At 42.8% G+C, this 21,385-nt stretch overlaps 1 protein-coding gene across 2 annotated transcripts in view; it reads right to left on the bottom strand.

Moving 5' to 3' along the window:
- Positions 1-21,385, bottom strand: part of PIKFYVE (phosphoinositide kinase, FYVE-type zinc finger containing) — a 921,889-nt gene that overhangs the window by 834,495 nt on the left and 66,009 nt on the right. For both annotated transcript variants that reach the window (XM_068244945.1, XM_068244946.1), the window contains exon 7: positions 15,440-16,599. In XM_068244945.1, coding sequence (XP_068101046.1) covers positions 15,440-16,599 — 1,160 coding nt within the window. The remainder of the gene's footprint in view (positions 1-15,439; positions 16,600-21,385) is intronic.

The following is a 21,385-nucleotide window of genomic DNA, read 5'->3' as shown; positions in this document are numbered from 1 at the left end:
AATCAGCGTTTTTGGCCTTGCCAGCAAAGGTTCCTCCAGTCACTTCACCCGCCTCTCCGGGCGTCCAACCATATATTCAGAACAAAACAAGGAAAAATGCAATAGTGTGATACCGTTTAAATTTAGTATTATCACCAGTGCACCCCTTTCCACAACAGTGCCACCCAGCGTGCCTCCACCAACATAGATACACAGGGCGCTCACCAGATGCACTGGCCGACCCGCAACAGACCAGCAATATAGCATAATTCCGTTTGATTTTAATAAGTAGTAAAAAGTAGTGCACTTACAAATTTGCAGTAAAACATGCGCATATAAAAACACAACACAGGATCCTCCAGCGTCTCCTCAGCTCCTTAGGCTCCGCCCTACTAGTTTCGTCCAATGACTCATCAGGGGCTCGACCATTCAGAGCTGAGGGACGCTCTAAATACTCTCCACCTCTATCACATGACCAGCTGCCTCAGCTGGATTCATTCGCTGCCGCCGCTGCTGTCATAGTCAAGCAGCTGATGTAATAGGCTGTCCGTTTTGGACTACAATGCCCATGTGACTTAGCGGCTACTTCCGCATTACGGGTGTATACACCCATTCCCCAAAAAACTCCAGCGTTTGGTCATAAAATCTGACCCCCTTTCAGGTTAACACAGAGGACCTTACTGTGAAGCCAAAGTGCGCAGGTGTACTGATCGCACTGCTCCACTATGCATTCCCCACCTACTGACTCAAGACTACATCACCCAAGGTCCCCCTGTCAGAAGCGGCGGCCATCTTGTCTGTAACTGACTACAGTACCCAGAATCCCCTGAATGATATCGGCGGCCATCTTTGAAAACGGACTACAGGGACAATAATGCCCTCTGCTCCAATTTAAACAGCATATGGGCAGAAATTTCTACCACACTATGATGCCATCAAATCATGGGAGTAATATCCTTACAGGGCTAGACATTTGCAAAAATATAAATCCAAAACTTAAAAATATATAAAATATATAAAATTTGAATGAATAAAATCAACAAATAAAAAATAAAAAATAACATCAGAAGGTCAAGAGACATACAAAAACCATATTAGACAGTGTATCCATACGGTCGACCTCCTTCTCAACTGTCCCAATATGGGAGGGAGATCCCATATGAAGGGGTGTGGTTACCACGTGACTCAAAGTCCCCCATATTGTACCCCCAAAAAACGACCACCTATCGGGGCCCGTCCACTAAGGTGTAAACAATGTTCCCCACTAATAAAAGGAAAAAATGATGAAATCCCCTGTTTGAAATACCATACACTTATATGGGCCCATGGTGTGAACCAGGTCTTTTAAACAGTATAAAAGAGTACGGCTCATGAATCCAGCCTAAACAGTGGGAAAATTTAACAGACATTACAGCTAACACACCCTCCCATATCACTTAATGCAAAAACTTAATCATCTGCATTGAAGCAGTCTGTGTCAAGTTCCACATTCAACCCCCAGGTGTGGGTGTCATTACACCTACCTCACCCTCCCATAACACCCAACAAAACTTAGTCATCTGCAATAAAGCAGTTTATGTCAAGTTCCACATTCAAACCCCCAGGTGTAAGTGTCTTAAGCTCATAAATCCATCTCGTTTCCATTTTTGATATTTCCCTAACCTTATGGCAGCCCCTCCACCTAGCCGTTAACTTCTGTAATCCACAAAAACTAAGTGATGTCGGATTTTTATTGTGTTTCTCCAAAAAGTGTTTAGAAAAACTGTGCCCCCCAAAGCCTCTCGCAATATTGTTAATGTGTTCCCCAATCCTCCTTTTCAGGGTCCTTTTCGCGCGGCCCACATATTGCAGGCTGCACGGGCACCAAAGGAGGTAAACCACATATTTACTACTACAATGAATAAACTCTTTGATTTTGTGACTCCTCCCAGTTTGCAAAGAATTGATTTCCTGTTTCCTGACACCATGTGCTCTTTCACAAGCAACACATTGATGACATGGGTAAAAACCCACATTTCCCCAAGCGTCAGTTCTATCTCTAACTTTAGGGCCATCCACATATGTTTTCACCAATTTCTGCTGTAGATTACTTGCTCGCCTATAAATGAACTTTGGCTGCTCTGGTAGAGACCTACCCAGAACAGGGTCATTCCTCAAAAGACTCCAATGTCTCTTATAGATCCTTTCCACCTGCTTGTATTGTGAGTTGTAATCCATCAAAACCGCATATTCAAAGACACTGGACCCATTATTTCCCTCTCTCTTATCCTCTAAATAATGTTCTCTCTGCGTGTTTAAAACTTCAGTGGAGATTTCATCAAGATATTCTGTGCTGTACCCCTTTTCCACAAACCGTTCAATGAGCATTTCTGCTTGCATAATATAATCTGTCTCAGTACTGCAGTTTCTCCGTATTCTACTCAGTTGGCCTTTAGGGATGTTACGCATCCAGTTGGGGTGATGACAGGTCGTCAATAAACCGTTTCCAGTTAGATACTCTGCTACTTTCCTGTGCCCTTAATATCCTTCTCTCCCACTGATCCATAAAGATATTTGCTACACTCGGAGCAAACTTTGCCCCCATGGCACATCCAACGGCCTGCACATAAAATGTGCCATTGTACCAAAAATAATTGTGTGATAAACAGAATTCTAGTAATTGCAAAATGAACCCAATTTGGTCCTCACCTATCCACCCAAGCTCTATTAAGGCTTCCCTTACAGTTTCCAATGCCCTTGTATGCGGAATGATGGTATACAACGCGGTTACGTCTGCCGTCACTAACATGTCACTATCCCCAATTTCCATACCATTGATGGTCCGTAAAAAGTCTTTAGTGTCCCTTAGTAAATACGGTAAGGTGCCCACTACGGTTTATTGACGACCTTTTCTGGATCTGGAGCGGTGATAAGGAGGAGTTGGAAAAATATATAAAGTGGGCTAATGATAATGAATGGGGGATTGAATTAACAATGAAATGTAGTCAAGAACAAATAGATTTTCTGGATGTGGTGGTTATGAAGAAGGAGGGTACTGTGGGAACGAAAACATTTTTTTAAAAAACTGACCGGAACTCATACATCCCGATACAAAGTTGTCATCACCCCAACTGGATGCGTAACATCCCTAAAGGCCAACTGAGTAGAATACGGAGAAACTGCAGTACTGAGACAGATTATATTATGCAAGCAGAAATGCTCATTGAACGGTTTGTGGAAAAGGGGTACAGCACAGAATATCTTGATGAAATCTCCACTGAAGTTTTAAACACGCAGAGAGAACATTATTTAGAGGATAAGAGAGAGGGAAATAATGGGTCCAGTGTCTTTGAATATGCGGTTTTGATGGATTACAACTCACAATACAAGCAGGTGGAAAGGATCTATAAGAGACATTGGAGTCTTTTGAGGAATGACCCTGTTCTGGGTAGGTCTCTACCAGAGCAGCCAAAGTTCATTCATAGGCGAGCAAGTAATCTACAGCAGAAATTGGTGAAAACTTATGTGGATGGCCCTAAAGTTAGAGATAGAACTGACGCTTGGGGAAATGTGGGTTTTTACCCATGTCATCAATGTGTTGCTTGTGAAAGAGCACATGGTGTCAGGAAACAGGAAATCAATTCTTTGCAAACTGGGAGGAGTCACAAAATCAAAAAGTTTATTCATTGTAGTAGTAAATATGTGGTTTACCTCCTTTGGTGCCCGTGCGGCCTGCAATATGTGGGCCGCACGAAAAGGACCCTGAAAAGGAGGATTGGGGAACAAATTAACAATATTGCGAGAGGCTTTGGAGGGCACAGTGTTTCTAAACACTTTTTGGAGAAACACAATAAAAATTCGGCATCACTTAGTTTTTGTGGATTACAGAAGTTAACGGCTAGGTGGAGGGGCTGCCATAAGGTTAGGGAAATATCAAAAATGGAAACGAGATGGATTTATGAGCTTAAGCCACTTACACCTGGGGGTTTGAATGTGGAACTTGACATAAACTGCTTTATTGCAGATGACTAAGTTTTGTTGGGTGTTATGGGAGGGTGAGGTAGGTGTAATGACACCCACACCTGGGGGTTGAATGTGGAACTTGACACAGACTGCTTCAATGCAGATGATTAAGTTTTTGCATTAGGTGATATGGGAGGGTGTGTTAGCTGTAATGTCTGTTAAATTTTCCCACTGTTTAGGCTGGATTCATGAGCCGTACTCTTTTATACTGTTTAAAAGACCTGGTTCACACCATGGGCCCATATAAGTGTATGGTATTTCAAACAGGGGATTTCATCATTTTTTCCTTTTATTAGTGGGGAACATTGTTTACACCTTAGTGGACGGGCCCCGATAGGTGGTCGTTTTTTGGGGGTACAATATGGGGGACTTTGAGTCACGTGGTAACCACACCCCTTCATATGGGATCTCCCTCCCATATTGGGACAGTTGAGAAGGAGGTCGACCGTATGGATACACTGTCTAATATGGTTTTTGTATGTCTCTTGACCTTCTGATGTTATTTTTTATTTGTTGATTTTATTCATTCAAATTTTATATATTTTATATATTTTTAAGTTTTGGATTTATATTTTTGCAAATGTCTAGCCCTGTAAGGATATTACTCCCATGATTTGATGGCAGCATAGTGTGGTAGAAATTTCTGCCCATATGCTGTTTAAATTGGAGCAGAGGGCATTATTGTCCCTGTAGTCCGTTTTCAAAGATGGCCGCCGATATCATTCAGGGGATTCTGGGTACTGTAGTCAGTTACAGACAAGATGGCCGCCGCTTCTGACAGGGGGACCTTGGGTGATGCAGTCTTGAGTCAGTAGGTGGGGAATGCATAGTGGAGCAGTGCGATCAGTACACCTGCGCACTTTGGCTTCACAGTAAGGTGTTAACCTGAAAGGGGGTCAGATTTTATGACCAAATGCTGGAGTTTTTTGGGGAATGGGTGTATACACCCGTAATGCGGAAGTAGCCGCTAAGTCACAAGGGCATTGTAGTCCAAAACGGACAGCCTATTACATCAGCCGCTTGACTATGACAGCAGCGGCGGCAGCGAATGAATCCAGCTGAGGCAGCTGGTCATGTGATAGAGGTGGAGAGTATTTAGAGCGTCCCTCAGCTCTGAATGGTCGAGCCCCTGATGAGTCATTGGACGAAACTAGTAGGGCGGAGCCTAAGGAGCTGAGGAGACGCTGGAGGATCCTGTGTTGTGTTTTTATATGCACATGTTTTACTGCAAATTTGTAAGTGCACTACTTTTTACTACTTATTAAAATCAAACGGAATTATGCTATGGTCGGCTGTGTTTGAGTCCTAGGATGCTCTTTACCTCAAGTATTGAAGTTCAAGCTATATCAACACGCTATATTGCTGGTCTGTTGCGGGTCGGCCAGTGCATCTGGTGAGCGCCCTGTGTATCTATGTTGGTGGAGGCACGCTGGGTGGCACTGTTGTGGAAAGGGGTGCACTGGTGATAATACTAAATTTAAACGGTATCACACTATTGCATTTTTCCTTGTTTTGTTCTGAATATATGGTTGGACGCCCGGAGAGGCGGGTGAAGTGACTGGAGGAACCTTTGCTGGCAAGGCCAAAAACGCTGATTGCTGATCTGAAAGGATTAGCCAACCGATCTGGTGAGCATATATTGATAAGCGTTGTGACAGGATTTGACCAATTTCTCTGGAGGAAGTTTTACAGTGAAGATTTTATACTTATGAAATGTGGATGAACATTGTTTTTGGACAGCATTAGGCTTACCCCAAAAAAGACATTTGAGCATTAAGCAACATCAGTGTTGTAGTTTATGTTAACTGTTGATCGCTCTGCTTTCATGTTTTAATATTTTCCTTGTGAGTGTTGCACACACTTTTTATGCAGTAAGCGAACCAGACTGGTATAGGAGAGAGGAAAGCAAGGAAGCAAGGAATACAGTGAGGAGCGCCAGGTTTCTATTTTTGATATACACACATATATATATATATATATATATATATATATATATATATATATATATATATATATATATTAGTTGTTTTATTCACATTAAGTTGTAGGAAGCGAGAGGGCATGGAGGATATAGCAGACAAGCAGTCAGGAACACGTTTAAGTAGGGAGTTAAGGTCCGGGTCCGAAAGGTACAGTTGCGTATCGTCTGCATACAGGTGGTATTGAAACCCGAATGAGTTGATTAAGTCACCAAGACCATGCATGTAGATGGAAAAGAGGAGGGGACCAAGGACAGAGCCTTGAGGAACCCCGACAGACAAAGCATGAGGAGAAGAGATCTGATCTGAGTAGGAGACTGTGAAGGACCTTCCAGAGAGGTAGGAAGATAACCATGTGAGAACAAGGCCCTTTATTCCTACATTTGAAATTATTTGTAAGAGTAAGGTGTGGTCGACCGTATTGAATGCTGATGACAGATCAAGAAGGATGAGTATGGAAAATTGACCTTTGGATTTAGCTGTAAGAAGGTCATTGGCCACTTTGGTAAGGGCCGTTTCCGTGGAGTGGTTGGAGCAAAAGCCAGACTGGAACTGATCAAGTAGGGAGTTAGCTGATAAATAATGGCTTAATTATGCATGTATGTGGCGTTCAATTAGTTTGGATGCAAATGGGAGAAGTGAGGGACAGGTTAAATAGAGATGTTAATGCAGGCATGAGAGATGAGGATAGCTGCGGAATGAAATGGGAGGGAATAGGATCCAAAGAACAAGTGGTTAGATTAGCTTTGGATATTATAGAGGAGAGAATGTTCAGAGAGTGTAGAGAAGGCAGTTAGAGAGCAGTCAATGAGAGGTGTGGAGGTGGGATATGAGGGTTGCGTGGAGAATTCACTTCTGATTTTGTCAATTTTATCAGTGAAGTATGTTGCAATTTCTTCAGGTGATAAGCAAGATGAAGGAGGAGGGGGATGAACGGAGAACGGAGTTGAAGGTGCTGAACAAGCTTTTTGGATTGTGTACATGGGCGGATATTAGGGAGGAAAAAGGACTGTTTTGCCACAGAAAGTGCGTTTCTGAAGTTGTTCAAGGCTATTTATATGAGATGAAGTCCTCATTTGTGTTGCTTTTCCTCCAATGCCTTTCCGCTGCTCTAGAGCATCCTTTTAACGGTTTAGTGTTTAATAAATATATATATATATATATATATATATATATATATATATATATATATATATATATATATACACATCTTGAATATGATGTAAAAAAAATGTATGGGGCAAATAATACTTGAAATATAGCTTATAAAAACATGGTTAACCCTAAAGTGTACCCAAGGCAATATGTGACATGAGATAAATATGTATGCACTGTACAAAACATTAATAACCAGGCTGTTTTACTTGCTTTATTTTGCTGCCTGAAATAATTAATTTGTAGGCATGGAAGTGGCAGCTTCTGTCTTGTCTGTACCTTGTCGGGAATATTAACATCACTAATAAGTAAATTACAGCCATAAAAGCTTTTCTGGCAGAATACAACTTCTAAGGGAAGGGAAAGATAAAATACATGAACTATTAACTTTTTTCTTACTCTGGGACATTTAATAGGCAGCCACTGATTAGAGAGAGTAAAACAATCCACCTACATTGTAAATGTTTAAATATAAAAAACCATTGGATACTTTAAAAAATAATTTTAGGAGTAAAAAGATAAATATAATTGTTTATCTCATCAGTTTATTTTCACCTTGGGTTCACTTTAAAAGATTTGTCTATCCCAGATAAATCTGTGTATGTAATGAACAAGGTCAAAAGCCACTCCTGGATTGGTCATGATCTTTGAGCCCTCAGATGGCACTGTATTAAAACAGATTCAAGTACTCTAGTGCAAATACTGCATGGCCACAAGAAACACTTCCTGAAAGAAGTTTGTTAACCCCTTCGGTAACAGCAGCCTCTGCCCTCTTAAAGAGACACTGAAGCGAAAAAAAAAATTATGATATTATGATTTGTATGTGTAGCACAGCTAAGAAATAAAACATTAAGATCAGATACATCAGTGTAATTGTTTCCAGTACAAGAAGAGTTAAGAAACTCTGGTTGTTATCTCTATGCAAAAAAGCCATTAATCTCTACGACTTTCAAAGTCGTGGAGAGGGCTGTTATCTGACTTTTATTATCTCAACTGTAAGTGAACAGTTTTCTTGTTATCTGCCAGAGGAGAGGTCATTACTTCACAGACTGCTCTGAAAGACTCATTTTGAATGCTGAGTGCTGTGTAATCTGCACATATTATAGAATGATGCAATGTTAGAAAACACACTATATACCTGAAAATAAAAATATGAGAATATTTTCTTTGCTGCTAATCTTCTAGTAATTATTCATAGTACACAACCAATTCATTATATCATATATTTTTTTTTCGCTTCAGTGTCTCTTTAAGGACCAGAGGATGCTGGTATGCTAAAAGGCGCATACCGACGAATCGTCGCAATAATCTGTCGCTCCCGCCGGTCACGCCACTCTGTCCCTGCCGCAAGCTGCTCTCTCTGCCGTCTCTATGACGGCAGAGCGCTGTGCGCCAATCAGGAGCCGCTTTCATTGGCTCCTGACCCTGTCACTCAATGTAAGCCAATGGGATTGGCTTACAGTAATGACAGGGCCAGGAGCCAATGAAAGCGGCTCCTGCCCGGCTCACCGTGCTCTGCCGTCAGAGGCGGCAGGGCAGCACATTGCGGCGGGGCCAGAGCGGCGGGAACTGGTGGGGGCGCGGTGAATGGGACGTAGAGTTTATGTCCGGTCAGAACCGCAGCGCCCCCTACCCCACCTAGATTTGTACTGCACCAGCCCCTAATTGGTTAAAAATCTACCATGCAGAGAAGAAACCGTATATAAATATATGGCATAAATACTGCAACCTTCTCCCGCCATTTAACCGCTTCCCTACCCTAGGGTATTTTCCCTAAAATACCTTTAACGATTGCTTGTTACTTACCTCGTCTCGGTGCCCGCACTGACTCCTGTAAAGATGGCGGAGGATAACTATCGTTCATTACCCTCCATCCCCTGGGTCCCATGCAGCTCCATTCGTCTTCCTCTCCTGTGATGTCGGAGGACGCCAGCCCAACGTGCTTCCTGGAGCTGGCTTCTCCTGTCACTAAACACACGCACGCCTCTCTGCTGCCCTTATGTTTCAGTGGCCAGAGGCGATACTGCACCTTCCTAATTGAGAGGCAGGGTATTTAAACCCTGCACTCTGACAACTGCTGCATCCCTGGTTATCAGCCATAGCATTCTGTCGCCGTTCCCCTACAAGTTGTTTCCCTTTTGACTTCCCTACTACCAGGAACTCACTTTCCAAGTTGTTCCCTTTTTTGGCTATCCCTGTTGCTAAACCTGCCTGCCTGCAGCCTAACACAGGATCCCTGCCTGTCAGTTATACTGCCAGTCATTTCCCTGCCTGTAATCCTGCCTTTCTGATCCCTTCCTGGGATCTTCACTGTCATCTCTCGGTCTTTCCCTCAGCCTGCCATTTCCCTCCGGGAGCTCTCCAGTTGTCTGCAGCTTCCCTGGGTTTCCCTCAGGCTGACCGCTCCCTCCAGAAACTTTCTAGTCACCTGCACTTTCCCTGGGTTTCCCTCAGCCTGCCAGTTCCCTCTAGGAGCTCTCCAGTCACCTGCAACTTTCCCTGGATTTTCCGCCAGCCTGCCTGCTCCCTCCTGGGTTCCTAGCCTGTCAGCTCCCTTCCCAGGGACTACCTCAGACTGTTAGCTTCTTACCCATGATTCCCCCGTCTGTCCGTTGCCTCCCGGGAATCTGTCAGTTCCTTCCTGGGATCCTTATTGGTTAGGCCTTCCTGCCTGTCAGTTCGGTCCTGCTAGCCTGTCCTTTCCCAACGGTTCACTCTGCCAGTATCCCCTATTATCCCATCAGGTACCCTCTGTTCTTTTTGTTACTGGTGCGGTAGTCCTAGGGGTAATGACCTGGTGAGCACTAGGCAGCAATTTAGCCCACCACCCACTGACGGCCCAACATCCCTTGTGGGGTGCGTTGGAGAAGACCCAACGCCCTGGGGCCGCTCATCCCTTGATACCAGTAACAGGATCAACAGAACCCCGACGGTTCACAAGAACCCTGACAATACTAGATCAATTTCCCACATTTCACACCCCTCCTATTAACTTGCCAATAACTTTATAACTACTTATCACACCTAAGTGATCTATATCTTTTTTTTTTCACCACCAATTAGGCTTTCTTTAGGTGGTACTTTTTTTTTATTTTGCATGCATTTTAAAGGGAATAAAGAGGGAAAAAATGAAAAGTAATACTTTCTCTGAAAAAATATATATATATATATATATATATATATATATATATATATATATATATATATATATATATATATATATATATATTTTTTTTTTTACTGTAGACCGAACCCACACTTTTTTGCCCATGTGTCCTGCTTATCACAACATTTAAATTATGTTTCTAGTACAATGTATGTCCCTAGACAATATATTATTTGGAAATAACAGTGTACTTTTTTCCGTGTTGGGTTTTCTCATTGTACTTTATCAGTAATTACAAGACATGTTTGCCAAAATAACAGTAAAATACCATTAAGGCATACATATTTAACCTCTTGAGTCCTAGAGATTTATGCCCCCCCCCCCCCCCCCCCCCCCTAGTGATCAGGCCATTTTTTACAATTCAGCAATTCACGACTTTAATAGTTTATTGCTTGGTCATACAACTTACCACCCAAATGACTTTGCCAAAAAAAGGATATCCCCTCCCCCACCAATTAGCCTTGGACTAAGATATATATATATATATATATATATATATATATATATATATATATATATATATATATATACACTACTCTATACATACATAGACATATACCTATGGCAGGGATTCGATTTTAAACCCCTCTAAAGTGAAGTTTAGTGACAAGACCATACTCTGTACAGCGCTGTGTAGATGTCAGTGCTGTATACATATTTAAATGCTCAATTACCTAAAAAAATAGCCTGCCAGTGCTGATCGGTGGCAGGCAGGCTGACCGCTGGGGTCCCCTGTGCGCAGTGAGGGAAGAGTGTGCTTGTGCGAGATCCCGTAAAATCTCGTTCTTCGCCATATGGCGTTGCTGAGACCTGAGAAAGCTGCTGTCCTGCCGCCACTCTGCGTTAGGTGCATGGATGGTTGGGTGCTCAGCCTAGATGCAGAAGCAGCATCAGTCCAATGCAAGCAATTCAAGTTTGGCTGGCACACCAGTTCAATGTTCCAAGCAGTATATAGAATATACTGTAGTTAGGATATGAAGTGGTTAAAGGGAAAAACACATTGGTAGAGGAAAACTTAAAGTAAACCTGTAATTTTGAAAAAAAAAAAAAAATAGATACCTGAGGAGGGGGAAGACTCTGGATCTTAATGAGTCTCCCTCCTTCAACCTGATCCAGCGCTGGCACCCCTGGTGCTCTAGCGGCTTTCCACTCTGGCTCCGTGGAAATAGCCGAACCCAATTGGGTCAACTCAATTGGGTTGATCAGGCTGAGCTATTTCTGCCGGAGACCAAGGGGAAGCACATGTGCTTCCCCTTGGAACAGCAGGAACAGTGAAAAGCAGATTTTCGGGTGAGCCAGCGCTAGGTCCCCTCTCCTGAGGAGGAGGGGGTGCCTCTTCAGGATCCAGAGGCTGCCCCCTCCTGAGTTAAGTACTTATTTTCCCTTCAGTTACACTTTAATGTTTTCAGATTGACCTCAGTTTGGCTCTACAAAGGTGGCCACTAACGGTCCAATTTTTAGCGAAAAATCGTTTGAGCGATCAGAAATTCTGATCGGATTGGTTGTAAATAATCTCCATTGGTGGACACAATCGATTATGAACAAGTGAAAAAAAATGTCGTCCGAATGAATTTTCGTCTAACCAAAATTTGGATTTTCTTGTTGGTTTTGATAGATAGGAAGCAAAGATTGGTTTGTTGATGGTGTAATGAACGATGTATTATAATATATCATTTCCGATCAAAATGTCCGATCGCTCAAACGATTTTTCGCTAGAAATTGGACCGTTAATGGCCAGCTTAAGTATCACAAATTAAAAGACAACTGAAGCAAGAGGGATCTGGAGATTTCCATGTGTATTTCCTTTCATACCATGCACATTGCCTGGCTGCCCTGCTAATCCTCTGCTTCTAATACTTTTAGCCATAAACCCTGAACAAGCATGCAGATCAAATATTTGACTGGATTTACAGCATGCTTGTTTCAGGTGGGTGATGCAGGGTAATAAAAGCAGTGTTTCCATTGCAAGTCAAAAGCGTTCCCACCCTGTCTCCACCTGCGGGGGTGAAAAATGCTTATTTATGCAGAAAGCCGTCAAATGCTATTCTGTACACTTGCAGAAAAGCATTTGACCGACACACCCTGGCTGATGCCTGTGTGAACCTGCCCTTAAAGAGACACTTAAGCCAGAAAAAAAAAATGAGTTTTACTCACCTGGGGTTTCTACCAGCCCCCTGCAGCAGTCCTGTGCCCTCGCAGCCACTCACTAATCCTCTGGTCCCCTGCTGCCAGCTAGTTTCGTTTTTGCCGACAGGCCCGTCAGGACTGGCCACGCGTAGCTTTTTCCGCATTCCCGACTGTAATTAGCGCTATTGCAGGCCGCAACGCGTACAAAAATATGCGTTGCCGCATTACGCACGCATAGATATGCGGCAACGCATATTTTTGTACGCATTGCGGCCCGCAATAGCGCTAATTGCAGTCGGGAATGCGGAAAAAGCTACGCGTGGCCGGGCCTGTCGGCAAAAACGAAACTAGTTGGCAGCGGGGGACCAGAGGATTAGTGAGGGGCTGCGAGGGCACAGGACTGCTGCAGGGGGCTGGTAGAAGCACCAGGTGAGTAAAACTCATTTTTTTTTCTGGCTTAAGGTTCACTTTAAGCTGAAAAGTTCAATGGATAATTTGTTCTATTTGTTTTGCAGCTCAGTGAAGTAGAATGTACAATACCTGACTGCAATGGCTACTGCTGATAATGCAGTCTTTTGTTTTTGAATTTTCACAAAGTGACATTTTCCTTCAAGATAAGACAGTGTAAACTATCATGAGGTCTGACCAATCAAATTATTTTAGAAATAAACAATACTGCATTCTCTGGACTAAAAAGGAGAAAGACCATCTGTGATTATATAGTACATGTATCACTTACAAAAAGGAAGAGAACACCAAGAGCCCAATATAGTGTAGTATGTATTGGAATTGAGAAAATGAAGGTAAGTAAACCGTAATAATCACAAACCAGGGTTACCGATTAGGCAACCACTTTTAATGCAGGTGGGGAGCTTAAGACCTGTCCCCACTCAGGATCAAGATGTTGCTCTCTCTAGATCAGGAAAGTAAGGGTATGTTGCCCTTCCACCCGGGGTGGACATAGGTATCGCAAAAGGTGAACAGAGGGGCCAACAGGATAAAATATGCTAACATTTAAAAAAATGCTAGGGAGACAGTGGTGGACTTACCTCTCCGAAGCAGACATGAAACTGTCTGTTTTTAAACAGATTACATTTATTCACATACTCCAGAATACAGAGCAATAATCAAACAGCACAATGTCATGAAAATGCCAAGCGCCTCTGTGCCAGAGGCGCTAGGCGTTTTCATGACATTGTGCTGTTTGATAATCCTTGTTATTGTGTAATAGATCGCGGAAAAGCCGCCGTGTGTACTGGCAGCAAGGCGGCTGATTCCGCGTCCAGCGCGGCGGTTTGCACGCAGCACCGTGTGTCTGGTGTGGCTGGGTCTGTTAGTTCACACAGGTTGAGGAATACGCGTGCACGCGTTGAGAGGCAGAGCCTTTATGACAATCGAGGAGGGATCAGCTGACCAGGTTGGTCAGCTGACCTCAGAGCAAGTGGCTATTGGTTGATCGGTGATGGGTGGCGCCGGAGAGCGCCGCTCTATATATAGTTACTGCTGGTCAGTCTCAGGTTGTCTGCTGTTGCAAACACTTACGTGAAAGCACTCAGACCATAGTCAGATCCTACAGTGTATTAGAACCAGGAGGACCTGGGAATTCACACTGAGCCAGATTACTTGTGTGTTATCATTGTGTTACACTTCAGACTAGTTCCAGGGTGTCGAGACCACGGACCTCACACCCAAGACTAGGGATACTGTGTACCATCATATTATACTTCAGACTAGTTCCAGGGTGTTGAGACCACGGACCTCACACCCAAGACTAGGCATTGTTTGATATCTGTTATGACCTATTGCATTTCTGCATATCCCTCTGCTTTCTGATTCGGTACCTACGCATATCTGATTACCTGTTGCCAACCCTGCCTGCCCTTGGTTACCGAATCAGCCTTCTGTCTGTGTACCTTGTCTGCCCGTGTGTTGCCGACCTGGCTTGTCTGACCTTGAGAGCTATCTCTCTCCATTGAGAGATTAGTCTCCAGACCTGCTGGTGACACCCACCTTCCAGGTGTCACTCAGCCACAGGTCCTTCCTGCTATCTAGCCTGGGGCTCCACCCCTTTAGTTGTTTCAGGCTGCTGGAAGGTTTTTGCACTTCCCAGAGGGAGGTATTTCCCATACTGCCAAGGACCACCTGCTCCTCAGGTGGTCCCACTCAAAGTCATTACTGTTGCACCAAACACTCACACTATATAGGTGTCCAGAGGTTAGTTATACTTGGATTATTGGTGATTCTGCAGATCATCAATAATCAGGTATTTATCTGTATTCTTGGTGATACTGCAGATCACCAATAATCAGATTCTCTCTGTGTGCTGACAGCGATTTTTACATATTGCCTGAGGAAGCAGGAACATACCTGTGAAACGTGTTGCTTTGTATTCTGGAGTATGTGAACACATTTAATCTGTTTAAAAAGAGACAGTTTCATGTCTGCTTTGGGGAGGTAAGTCCACCACTGCCTCCCTAGCATTTTTTTTAAAACTTTAGCATATTTTATCCTGTTGGCGCCTCTGTTCACCTTTTGCGATACATGTATCACATGTACATCTCACATCTGTGAAGGTGCCATGAAATTGATACGCCACTCAGTATAACATTATATCTTGCATTTGTAGGAGGGTATTGGACTACTGAACCCAGGTTCAATTTATTTGGAGACCTTTTTTTTTTTGTCTATATTCTTGAGAAGTGTAATATTTATATAACAATAGCAGTTATTATATTGCTGAGGAAGGTGGATTTTTCTTGTACATTTCACAGTCATGGTTTGGTACATGCAAGTTTGATCAACATAAGATTATGTTATTTTTTTATGCAGCTACCAGTTTTTTTGGCTTTTCATTTTTTTTTTTAATTTGTAGCCCAAGATAAAGTTTATTTCTACTTCCAGAGTAGTGCAGTTGGTTGGATATGTATTTCTTTTAATCTAACACGGTAACAATGTAGGTATAATGAAGTAGAAAATGACAAATACTTTTGTGGTAGTAGTGGTGTTTGGGTGGAAGGGGTGTGGCACTTGCCTTAGAATTAAAAGATGAATCAAGTTGAAATGTTGCCTTTTCTTCCTCTGATTCAGGCTTGCTTTCATTCTTTGTCAATCCATTAGTTGTCTCTGTAGCTTGTACAAATGGATCCATGTCCTCCTGTGTTATTCTGCCACCTCTAGCTCTATAGTCTGCTATAATCCTAGCTAACTTCTGGCTATCTCCCAAGTGCTCTGAAATTCTTGTGTTTAACAATTCGTGTGAAGGAAGCACCTCAATAGTTTTTCCCTGGATATTTCCATTCATGCTTTGTATAGTTGACAGTTCACGCAACAGTTGTTTTTTTCTTCTACTCTCCACTTCTTTAATCTCCTTGTCTAGTAATGGTGATATATATACCTGCTCTGGAAAATAATCTCTAGTAGGACAGTGCATTCCCTTTTCTGTAAACAGAAATGGTTCTTTTAAAGAAATAATTGGAGAAATACACAAAATAACATCTTTCAGTTCTTGTTTAAATGCCATAGAGAGTGCTTTAAGCCTGTCGTCTGTGGAAGCAACCTCCTCAGTTATATACAATCCAGAATCATCTTGTAAAGGATCTCTGAAGACCTGTAGTTTATTTTTAGGTTCTAGTTCTCCAACAAGATATTCAGTCTCTTCATCATTTTCAATGCCAGGTATATGGCACATCTGAGTAAACAGTTCTGGTTCAATTGAAACAGAAGACAAAAGTGATGATGATGATAAAACTCTGGGAGGATCTTGTAATAAACAAGATTCAAAACTCTTACTTTCCAAAACTCCATTCTCCTCAACAAATGAGTGCTTTTCTAATAACTCTCCATCATCAGAAGACTGGTACTCTGATATTACATGCAATTTTTCTGATGACCGATCAGAATCCCAATTAATGACACTACATTCTTCACCATTAAACAGATCTTTCTGACTTCCATCTCCTTCATAACCTTCAATGAGTGATCGGAAAGAACTGCTTTTAGGTAATGTTGGCGGCATCGCAAATTCATCCATAAGAAAAGATATTTCAAGTTGAGAATGATATGCTGCATACATCATGAAGACTATTATATCCTTAACACGTGCCAACTCGTACTCTGACGCTCCACGCAGTTTAATAGTGCAGCCAAGATTTTGGGGGCATCCTTCAAAAAACATAAGTGTCTTGGATTCCTCTGCACATAAAAAAGGAGGGGAAAACAAATACTAGTAAGATACAAACATCTGCACATCCACCAATCTATAATACTGTTGCAGTTTAAATATCTTTACAATCATATTTTCAAATGTGTTCTGTGCATAATCTTTACATTGTTTTTCAATAACCTGATTTAGAAGTACTATAGTTATACACTTCACAGCTTCTTACACCAGATACTTTACAAACTACACACAAAATAATTCACAGCACAACTGTTTACAGGTGTGTGTGTGTGTGTGTGTGTGTGTGTGTGTGTGTGTGTGTGTGTGTGTGTGTGTGTATATATACACAAGCATACATACATACATACATACATACATACATACATTTTTTTTTTTTTATTATTTTTTTTTACCAATTTGAATGTTCAGTCAGATTAGAAGATTCATACACTACTAACTGATAGACACATTGGCCCGTATGCAATTCACTTTTTCACCTGAGTTTTCTCCTAGGTGGGAAGACTGTAGGAGGCGCCCTTGTTGTAGGTTTAGTGATGTTGTATAGGTTGCAGTATATAAAGGTGAAGTAAATCGCCTACCTTATGAAACGACACTTCACTAGGTAGGGATGATGAAAAGCATTTATTGGTAGAATGCACTCTGGACAACGCGTTTCACGGTGTAAACCGCTTCATCAGGTCTGTATATAGTACTGATAATAGTTGTGGAAGGACTTGAGTGACACACTATATCTACAAGCGCTCTGCCTCAGTTCGGCTTGGCGCCCAGTCCTTCCACAACTATTATCAGCACTATATACAGACCTGATGAAGCGGTTTACACCGTGAAACGTGTTGTCCAGAGTGCATTCTACCAATAAATGCTTTTCATCATCCCTACCTAGTGAAGTGTCGTTTCATAAGGTAGGCGATTTACTTCACCTTTATATACTGCAACCTATACAACATCACTAAACCTACAACAAGGGCGCCTCCTACAGTCTTCCCGCATACGTTTAGCATCCCACGAAGTGGGAGTGCTATTTTTACCACAGGCTTGTGGTGAAAAAACTTTTTCCACAGGAGCTGCGACCATCTATTCTAAAGAGTGGGGACGGGATTTCCCCACAGGCCTGCTTGAGTGGTTGCCTATTAGCAACCCACACTTGTGAGTAATTTTTTATCTATTCCTACACCGGTTTACAAAGATAATACACTATAGGGGCTCCCGGTGTCTCTGTGGTTTTTTCGTTTTTTGTCTATCACAGTTCCCATTTTCTCCTAGGTGATATTTTTTAATTTCTCAATAAAATGCCTTTTAAGCCACCAGCAAGCAAGAAAATACTCAAAATAATTTTGATAGTACTTTTGCACTTCTCAATATTTTTTTCAGTTGAAAAGTGCTGGAAAGTTATTTAACCACTTGCCGACCAGGGGTGATTTGCCTGATCTGTGCTGCGTGGGCTCTCCAGCCCGCAGCACAGATCAGTATTATGCCAGGGCGATCAGACTTCCCCCCTTTTTCCCCCACTAGGGGGATGTCCTGCTGGGGGGGGTCTGATCGCCGCCGGCTTGCTGCACTTTGCCGGGGGGGGCTCTCTTCAAAGCCCCCCTCCGCATCGTTTTCTGTGCTCCCTCCCTCTCCCTCCCTACCTCTTCCTTCCTGGGCTTCGCAGGACGGATATCCGTCCTGCGCATTGAAGGATAGGTTTCAGCCTATCATATTCCGGCGATCCCCGGCCAATCAGAGGCCGGGGATCGCCGATCTGCCTTACGGCGCTGCTGCGCAGCAGCGCCGTATGATGTAAACAGCGGGGATTTCTTTTTTTTTTTTTAAATCATGTAGCGAGCCTAGGGTTCGCTACATGATAGCCGCTGAGCGGCGGCATCCCCCCACTCACTCCAATCGCCTTTGGCGATCAGAGTAAGCAGGAAATCCCGTTCAGAACGGGATTTCCTGCAGGGCTTCCCCAGTCGCCATGGCGACGGGGCGGGATGACGGCACCGATGTCATGGACGTCGAGACGTCATATGGAATCCCGATCCACCCTTCAACGCTGCCTGGCACTGATTGGCCAGGCAGTGCAGGGGTCTGGGGCGGGGGGGAGCGACTCGGCGCAGCGGATTGGTGGCGAGCGGCGGCGATCGGAAGTTACAAGCAGCTAGCAAAGTGCTAGCTGCTTGTAACAAAAAAAAAAAAATGCAAAACGGCCCAGCGGGGCCCGAGAAATCCTCCTGCGCAGGTTACCCCGAACTGAGTTCGGGATAACCGGCAAGGAGGTTAACCACTTCAGCCTACAGCTTCGAAAATCTTATGCATCCGAGCAATGTTCACCTCCCATTCATTCGCTAATAACTTTATCGCTACTTATCAAAATTAATTGATCTATATCTCGTTTTTTCGCCACTAATTAGGCTTTATTTAGGTAGTACATTTTGCTAAGAGCCACTTTGCTGTAAATACATTTTAACAGGAAGATTAAGATAGAAATGGAAAAAAATCATTATTTCTCAGTTTTTTTCCATTATAGTTTAAAATTAATACATGCTACAGTAATTAAAATCCATGCATTTTATGTGCCCATTTGTCCCGCTTATTACACCATTTAAATTACATCCCTATCACAATTTATGGCGCCAATATTTTATTTAGAAATAAAGGTGCATTTTTTCAATTTGCGTCCATCACTATTTACAAGCTTATAATTTTAAACAATTTAATAAGATACTCTCTTGACATGTATATTTAAAAAGTTCAGACCCTTAGGTAACTATTTATGTAGTGTTTTTTTTTTTAATTGTAATTTTTTTTTTTTTTTTTTTTTTTAATACAAAAATGGATTTAGGTAATTTTAGTTTGGGAGGTAAATAGCCAATTTTAGATGTAATATAATATATTTTTTTATTCAATACAGGTATGTGGGTGCAGTTTACTATTTGGCCACAAGATGGCCACATTCAAAAAATTCCTAGATGCGAACGATGTCGCATCTAGGAACTAAAATGAAGAGAAGAAGTTTCCTGGGGGCAGAAATACCACGCTCTCTGATGAAAAAGCGTCGGTATTTCTGCCGGGGACTTAGATCGGTGAATGGGAATTATATTCCCATTCACTGATCAGGGAGGCAGTGGGAGCGCGCGTCCAGATATGGCGAAGTGGTTAAACTGGGAAAATGGTCAGCTTCACAAGGAATGTATGATTGCCTATGCCATTCTTTTCCATAAAGTTTAAATTCAGCTGCCCATTTAATGGCAATTAAACAGACAGAATACATAACTTAGAGGTTCTGTGGAGTGCTGCACAAAAAAAAAACCTGACTCTTACCTGGGGCTTCTATCAGCCCCCTGTAGCTGTAATGCCCCGCACTGTCCTCCTCCAATCACTCATTCCCCACTGCCGGCAATGGTCATTCGTCTAACAAGACAAGACAAATAGTGCGCGCTCCCGCTCGCGTCTCCAGGAGCTTACTGCACAAGTGCAGTATGAGGTTTTCTTATACTGCACCTGCGCAGTAAGCTCCTGGATACACGAGCAGGAGCGCGGCCATGCAGCCGCAGTAGCTTTAGACGTGTAATTAGACCCGTACCGGCGGCGGGGAACGAGTGATCAGAGGAGGAAAGCGCAGGACATGACAGCTACAGGGGGCTGATAGAAACCCCAGATAAGTGTCAGTTTTTGTTTTTTTGCAGCACTCCACAGAACCCCTTTAAGTAGTCCACACATTAGAGAGCAAGGGCACCTCCTAAAAGTCTAAACCACCTCCCTAAAAAGTACTAGTTTCCCTGTTGTAAGGCTGGGATCACATTGTCCCAGTTGCGTTCCAACAGGATTTCACTGACTGCATTAGCATCCACTGCCTTGGCGATCTGGGATTATCGAGCTCACTAAACAATCTCTTTTCGAACAAACGGATGTGAACGGAATCTACTGCTTTGCATAGGATCAGTTCGTATGTCTGAAGATTCATTCCATTCTGCTTCAATAAGCGGAACTTTTTTTCTTGCAGTCTGAATCCAGCCCAAAGCTGCCCCTCTACACTGAATGCCTTTTCAATCATTTATCTGGAACAGGCCATACTCTTAAAGCAGATGTGAACTCAGAACTTCCTTTCTGCTCTAAAAGATATGCAACAGCGTAATAACCTTTAACACTACACAAATCTGGCTTTGCAAATTTGGCCTAATTGGCTACTCATGAGACATACTGTAGCTCATGCAAAGATGCATTTGCTTTCGCTTGCCAAAGTTTGCAGGGTTAAAAAAAATACCGGAAAGTGCCTGTTTTAAAATTTTAAGAGCCAGGTGCGGGCGGCTCTTCCCGGCGCTGGCCACGCTTGGGGGGGGGGGGGGGTCGCCTGCACCTCCCAGCCTCCCCCCTCTGGGATGCCGCTGTGGTTTCCAGGCAGTGAGAGAGCTTGGGGCCCCACGGCAGCCCAGTTGTATGGGGGCATTGGGAAACCTCCCCGTGGTGCTCCTGGATAGTGCTAATGTAGCATGAACTTTGCGGTGTTGGTTTTAACCCTGCAAACTTTGGCATGCGAAAGCAAATGCATATTTGCATGAGCCATGTCTCGTGAGCAGCCAATTAGGCCAAATTTGAAAAAGCCAGATTTGTCAGGTGTTACTTGGTTTGATGCACATATAATTTCTCTATAAAGTGTAGTAATAACCTTTAAAGAAAAACACTTCTTTGTTACAGCTGATAGAAATCCTAAAATAAATCTGCACTGTTTGTGCAGAAAATTGATTTTAATTGTTTTTTTTTTTTTTCACAAAGTGTCATTTTCCGCTAACTTGTGACAAAAAATAAAATCTTCTA

The sequence above is a fragment of the Hyperolius riggenbachi genome, chromosome 7 (assembly GCF_040937935.1).
Source record: "Hyperolius riggenbachi isolate aHypRig1 chromosome 7, aHypRig1.pri, whole genome shotgun sequence".
NCBI classification, from domain to species: domain Eukaryota; kingdom Metazoa; phylum Chordata; class Amphibia; order Anura; family Hyperoliidae; genus Hyperolius; species Hyperolius riggenbachi.
The sequence above is the reverse complement of the archived record's forward strand: the minus strand, read 5'-3'. Positions and strand labels throughout refer to the sequence as shown.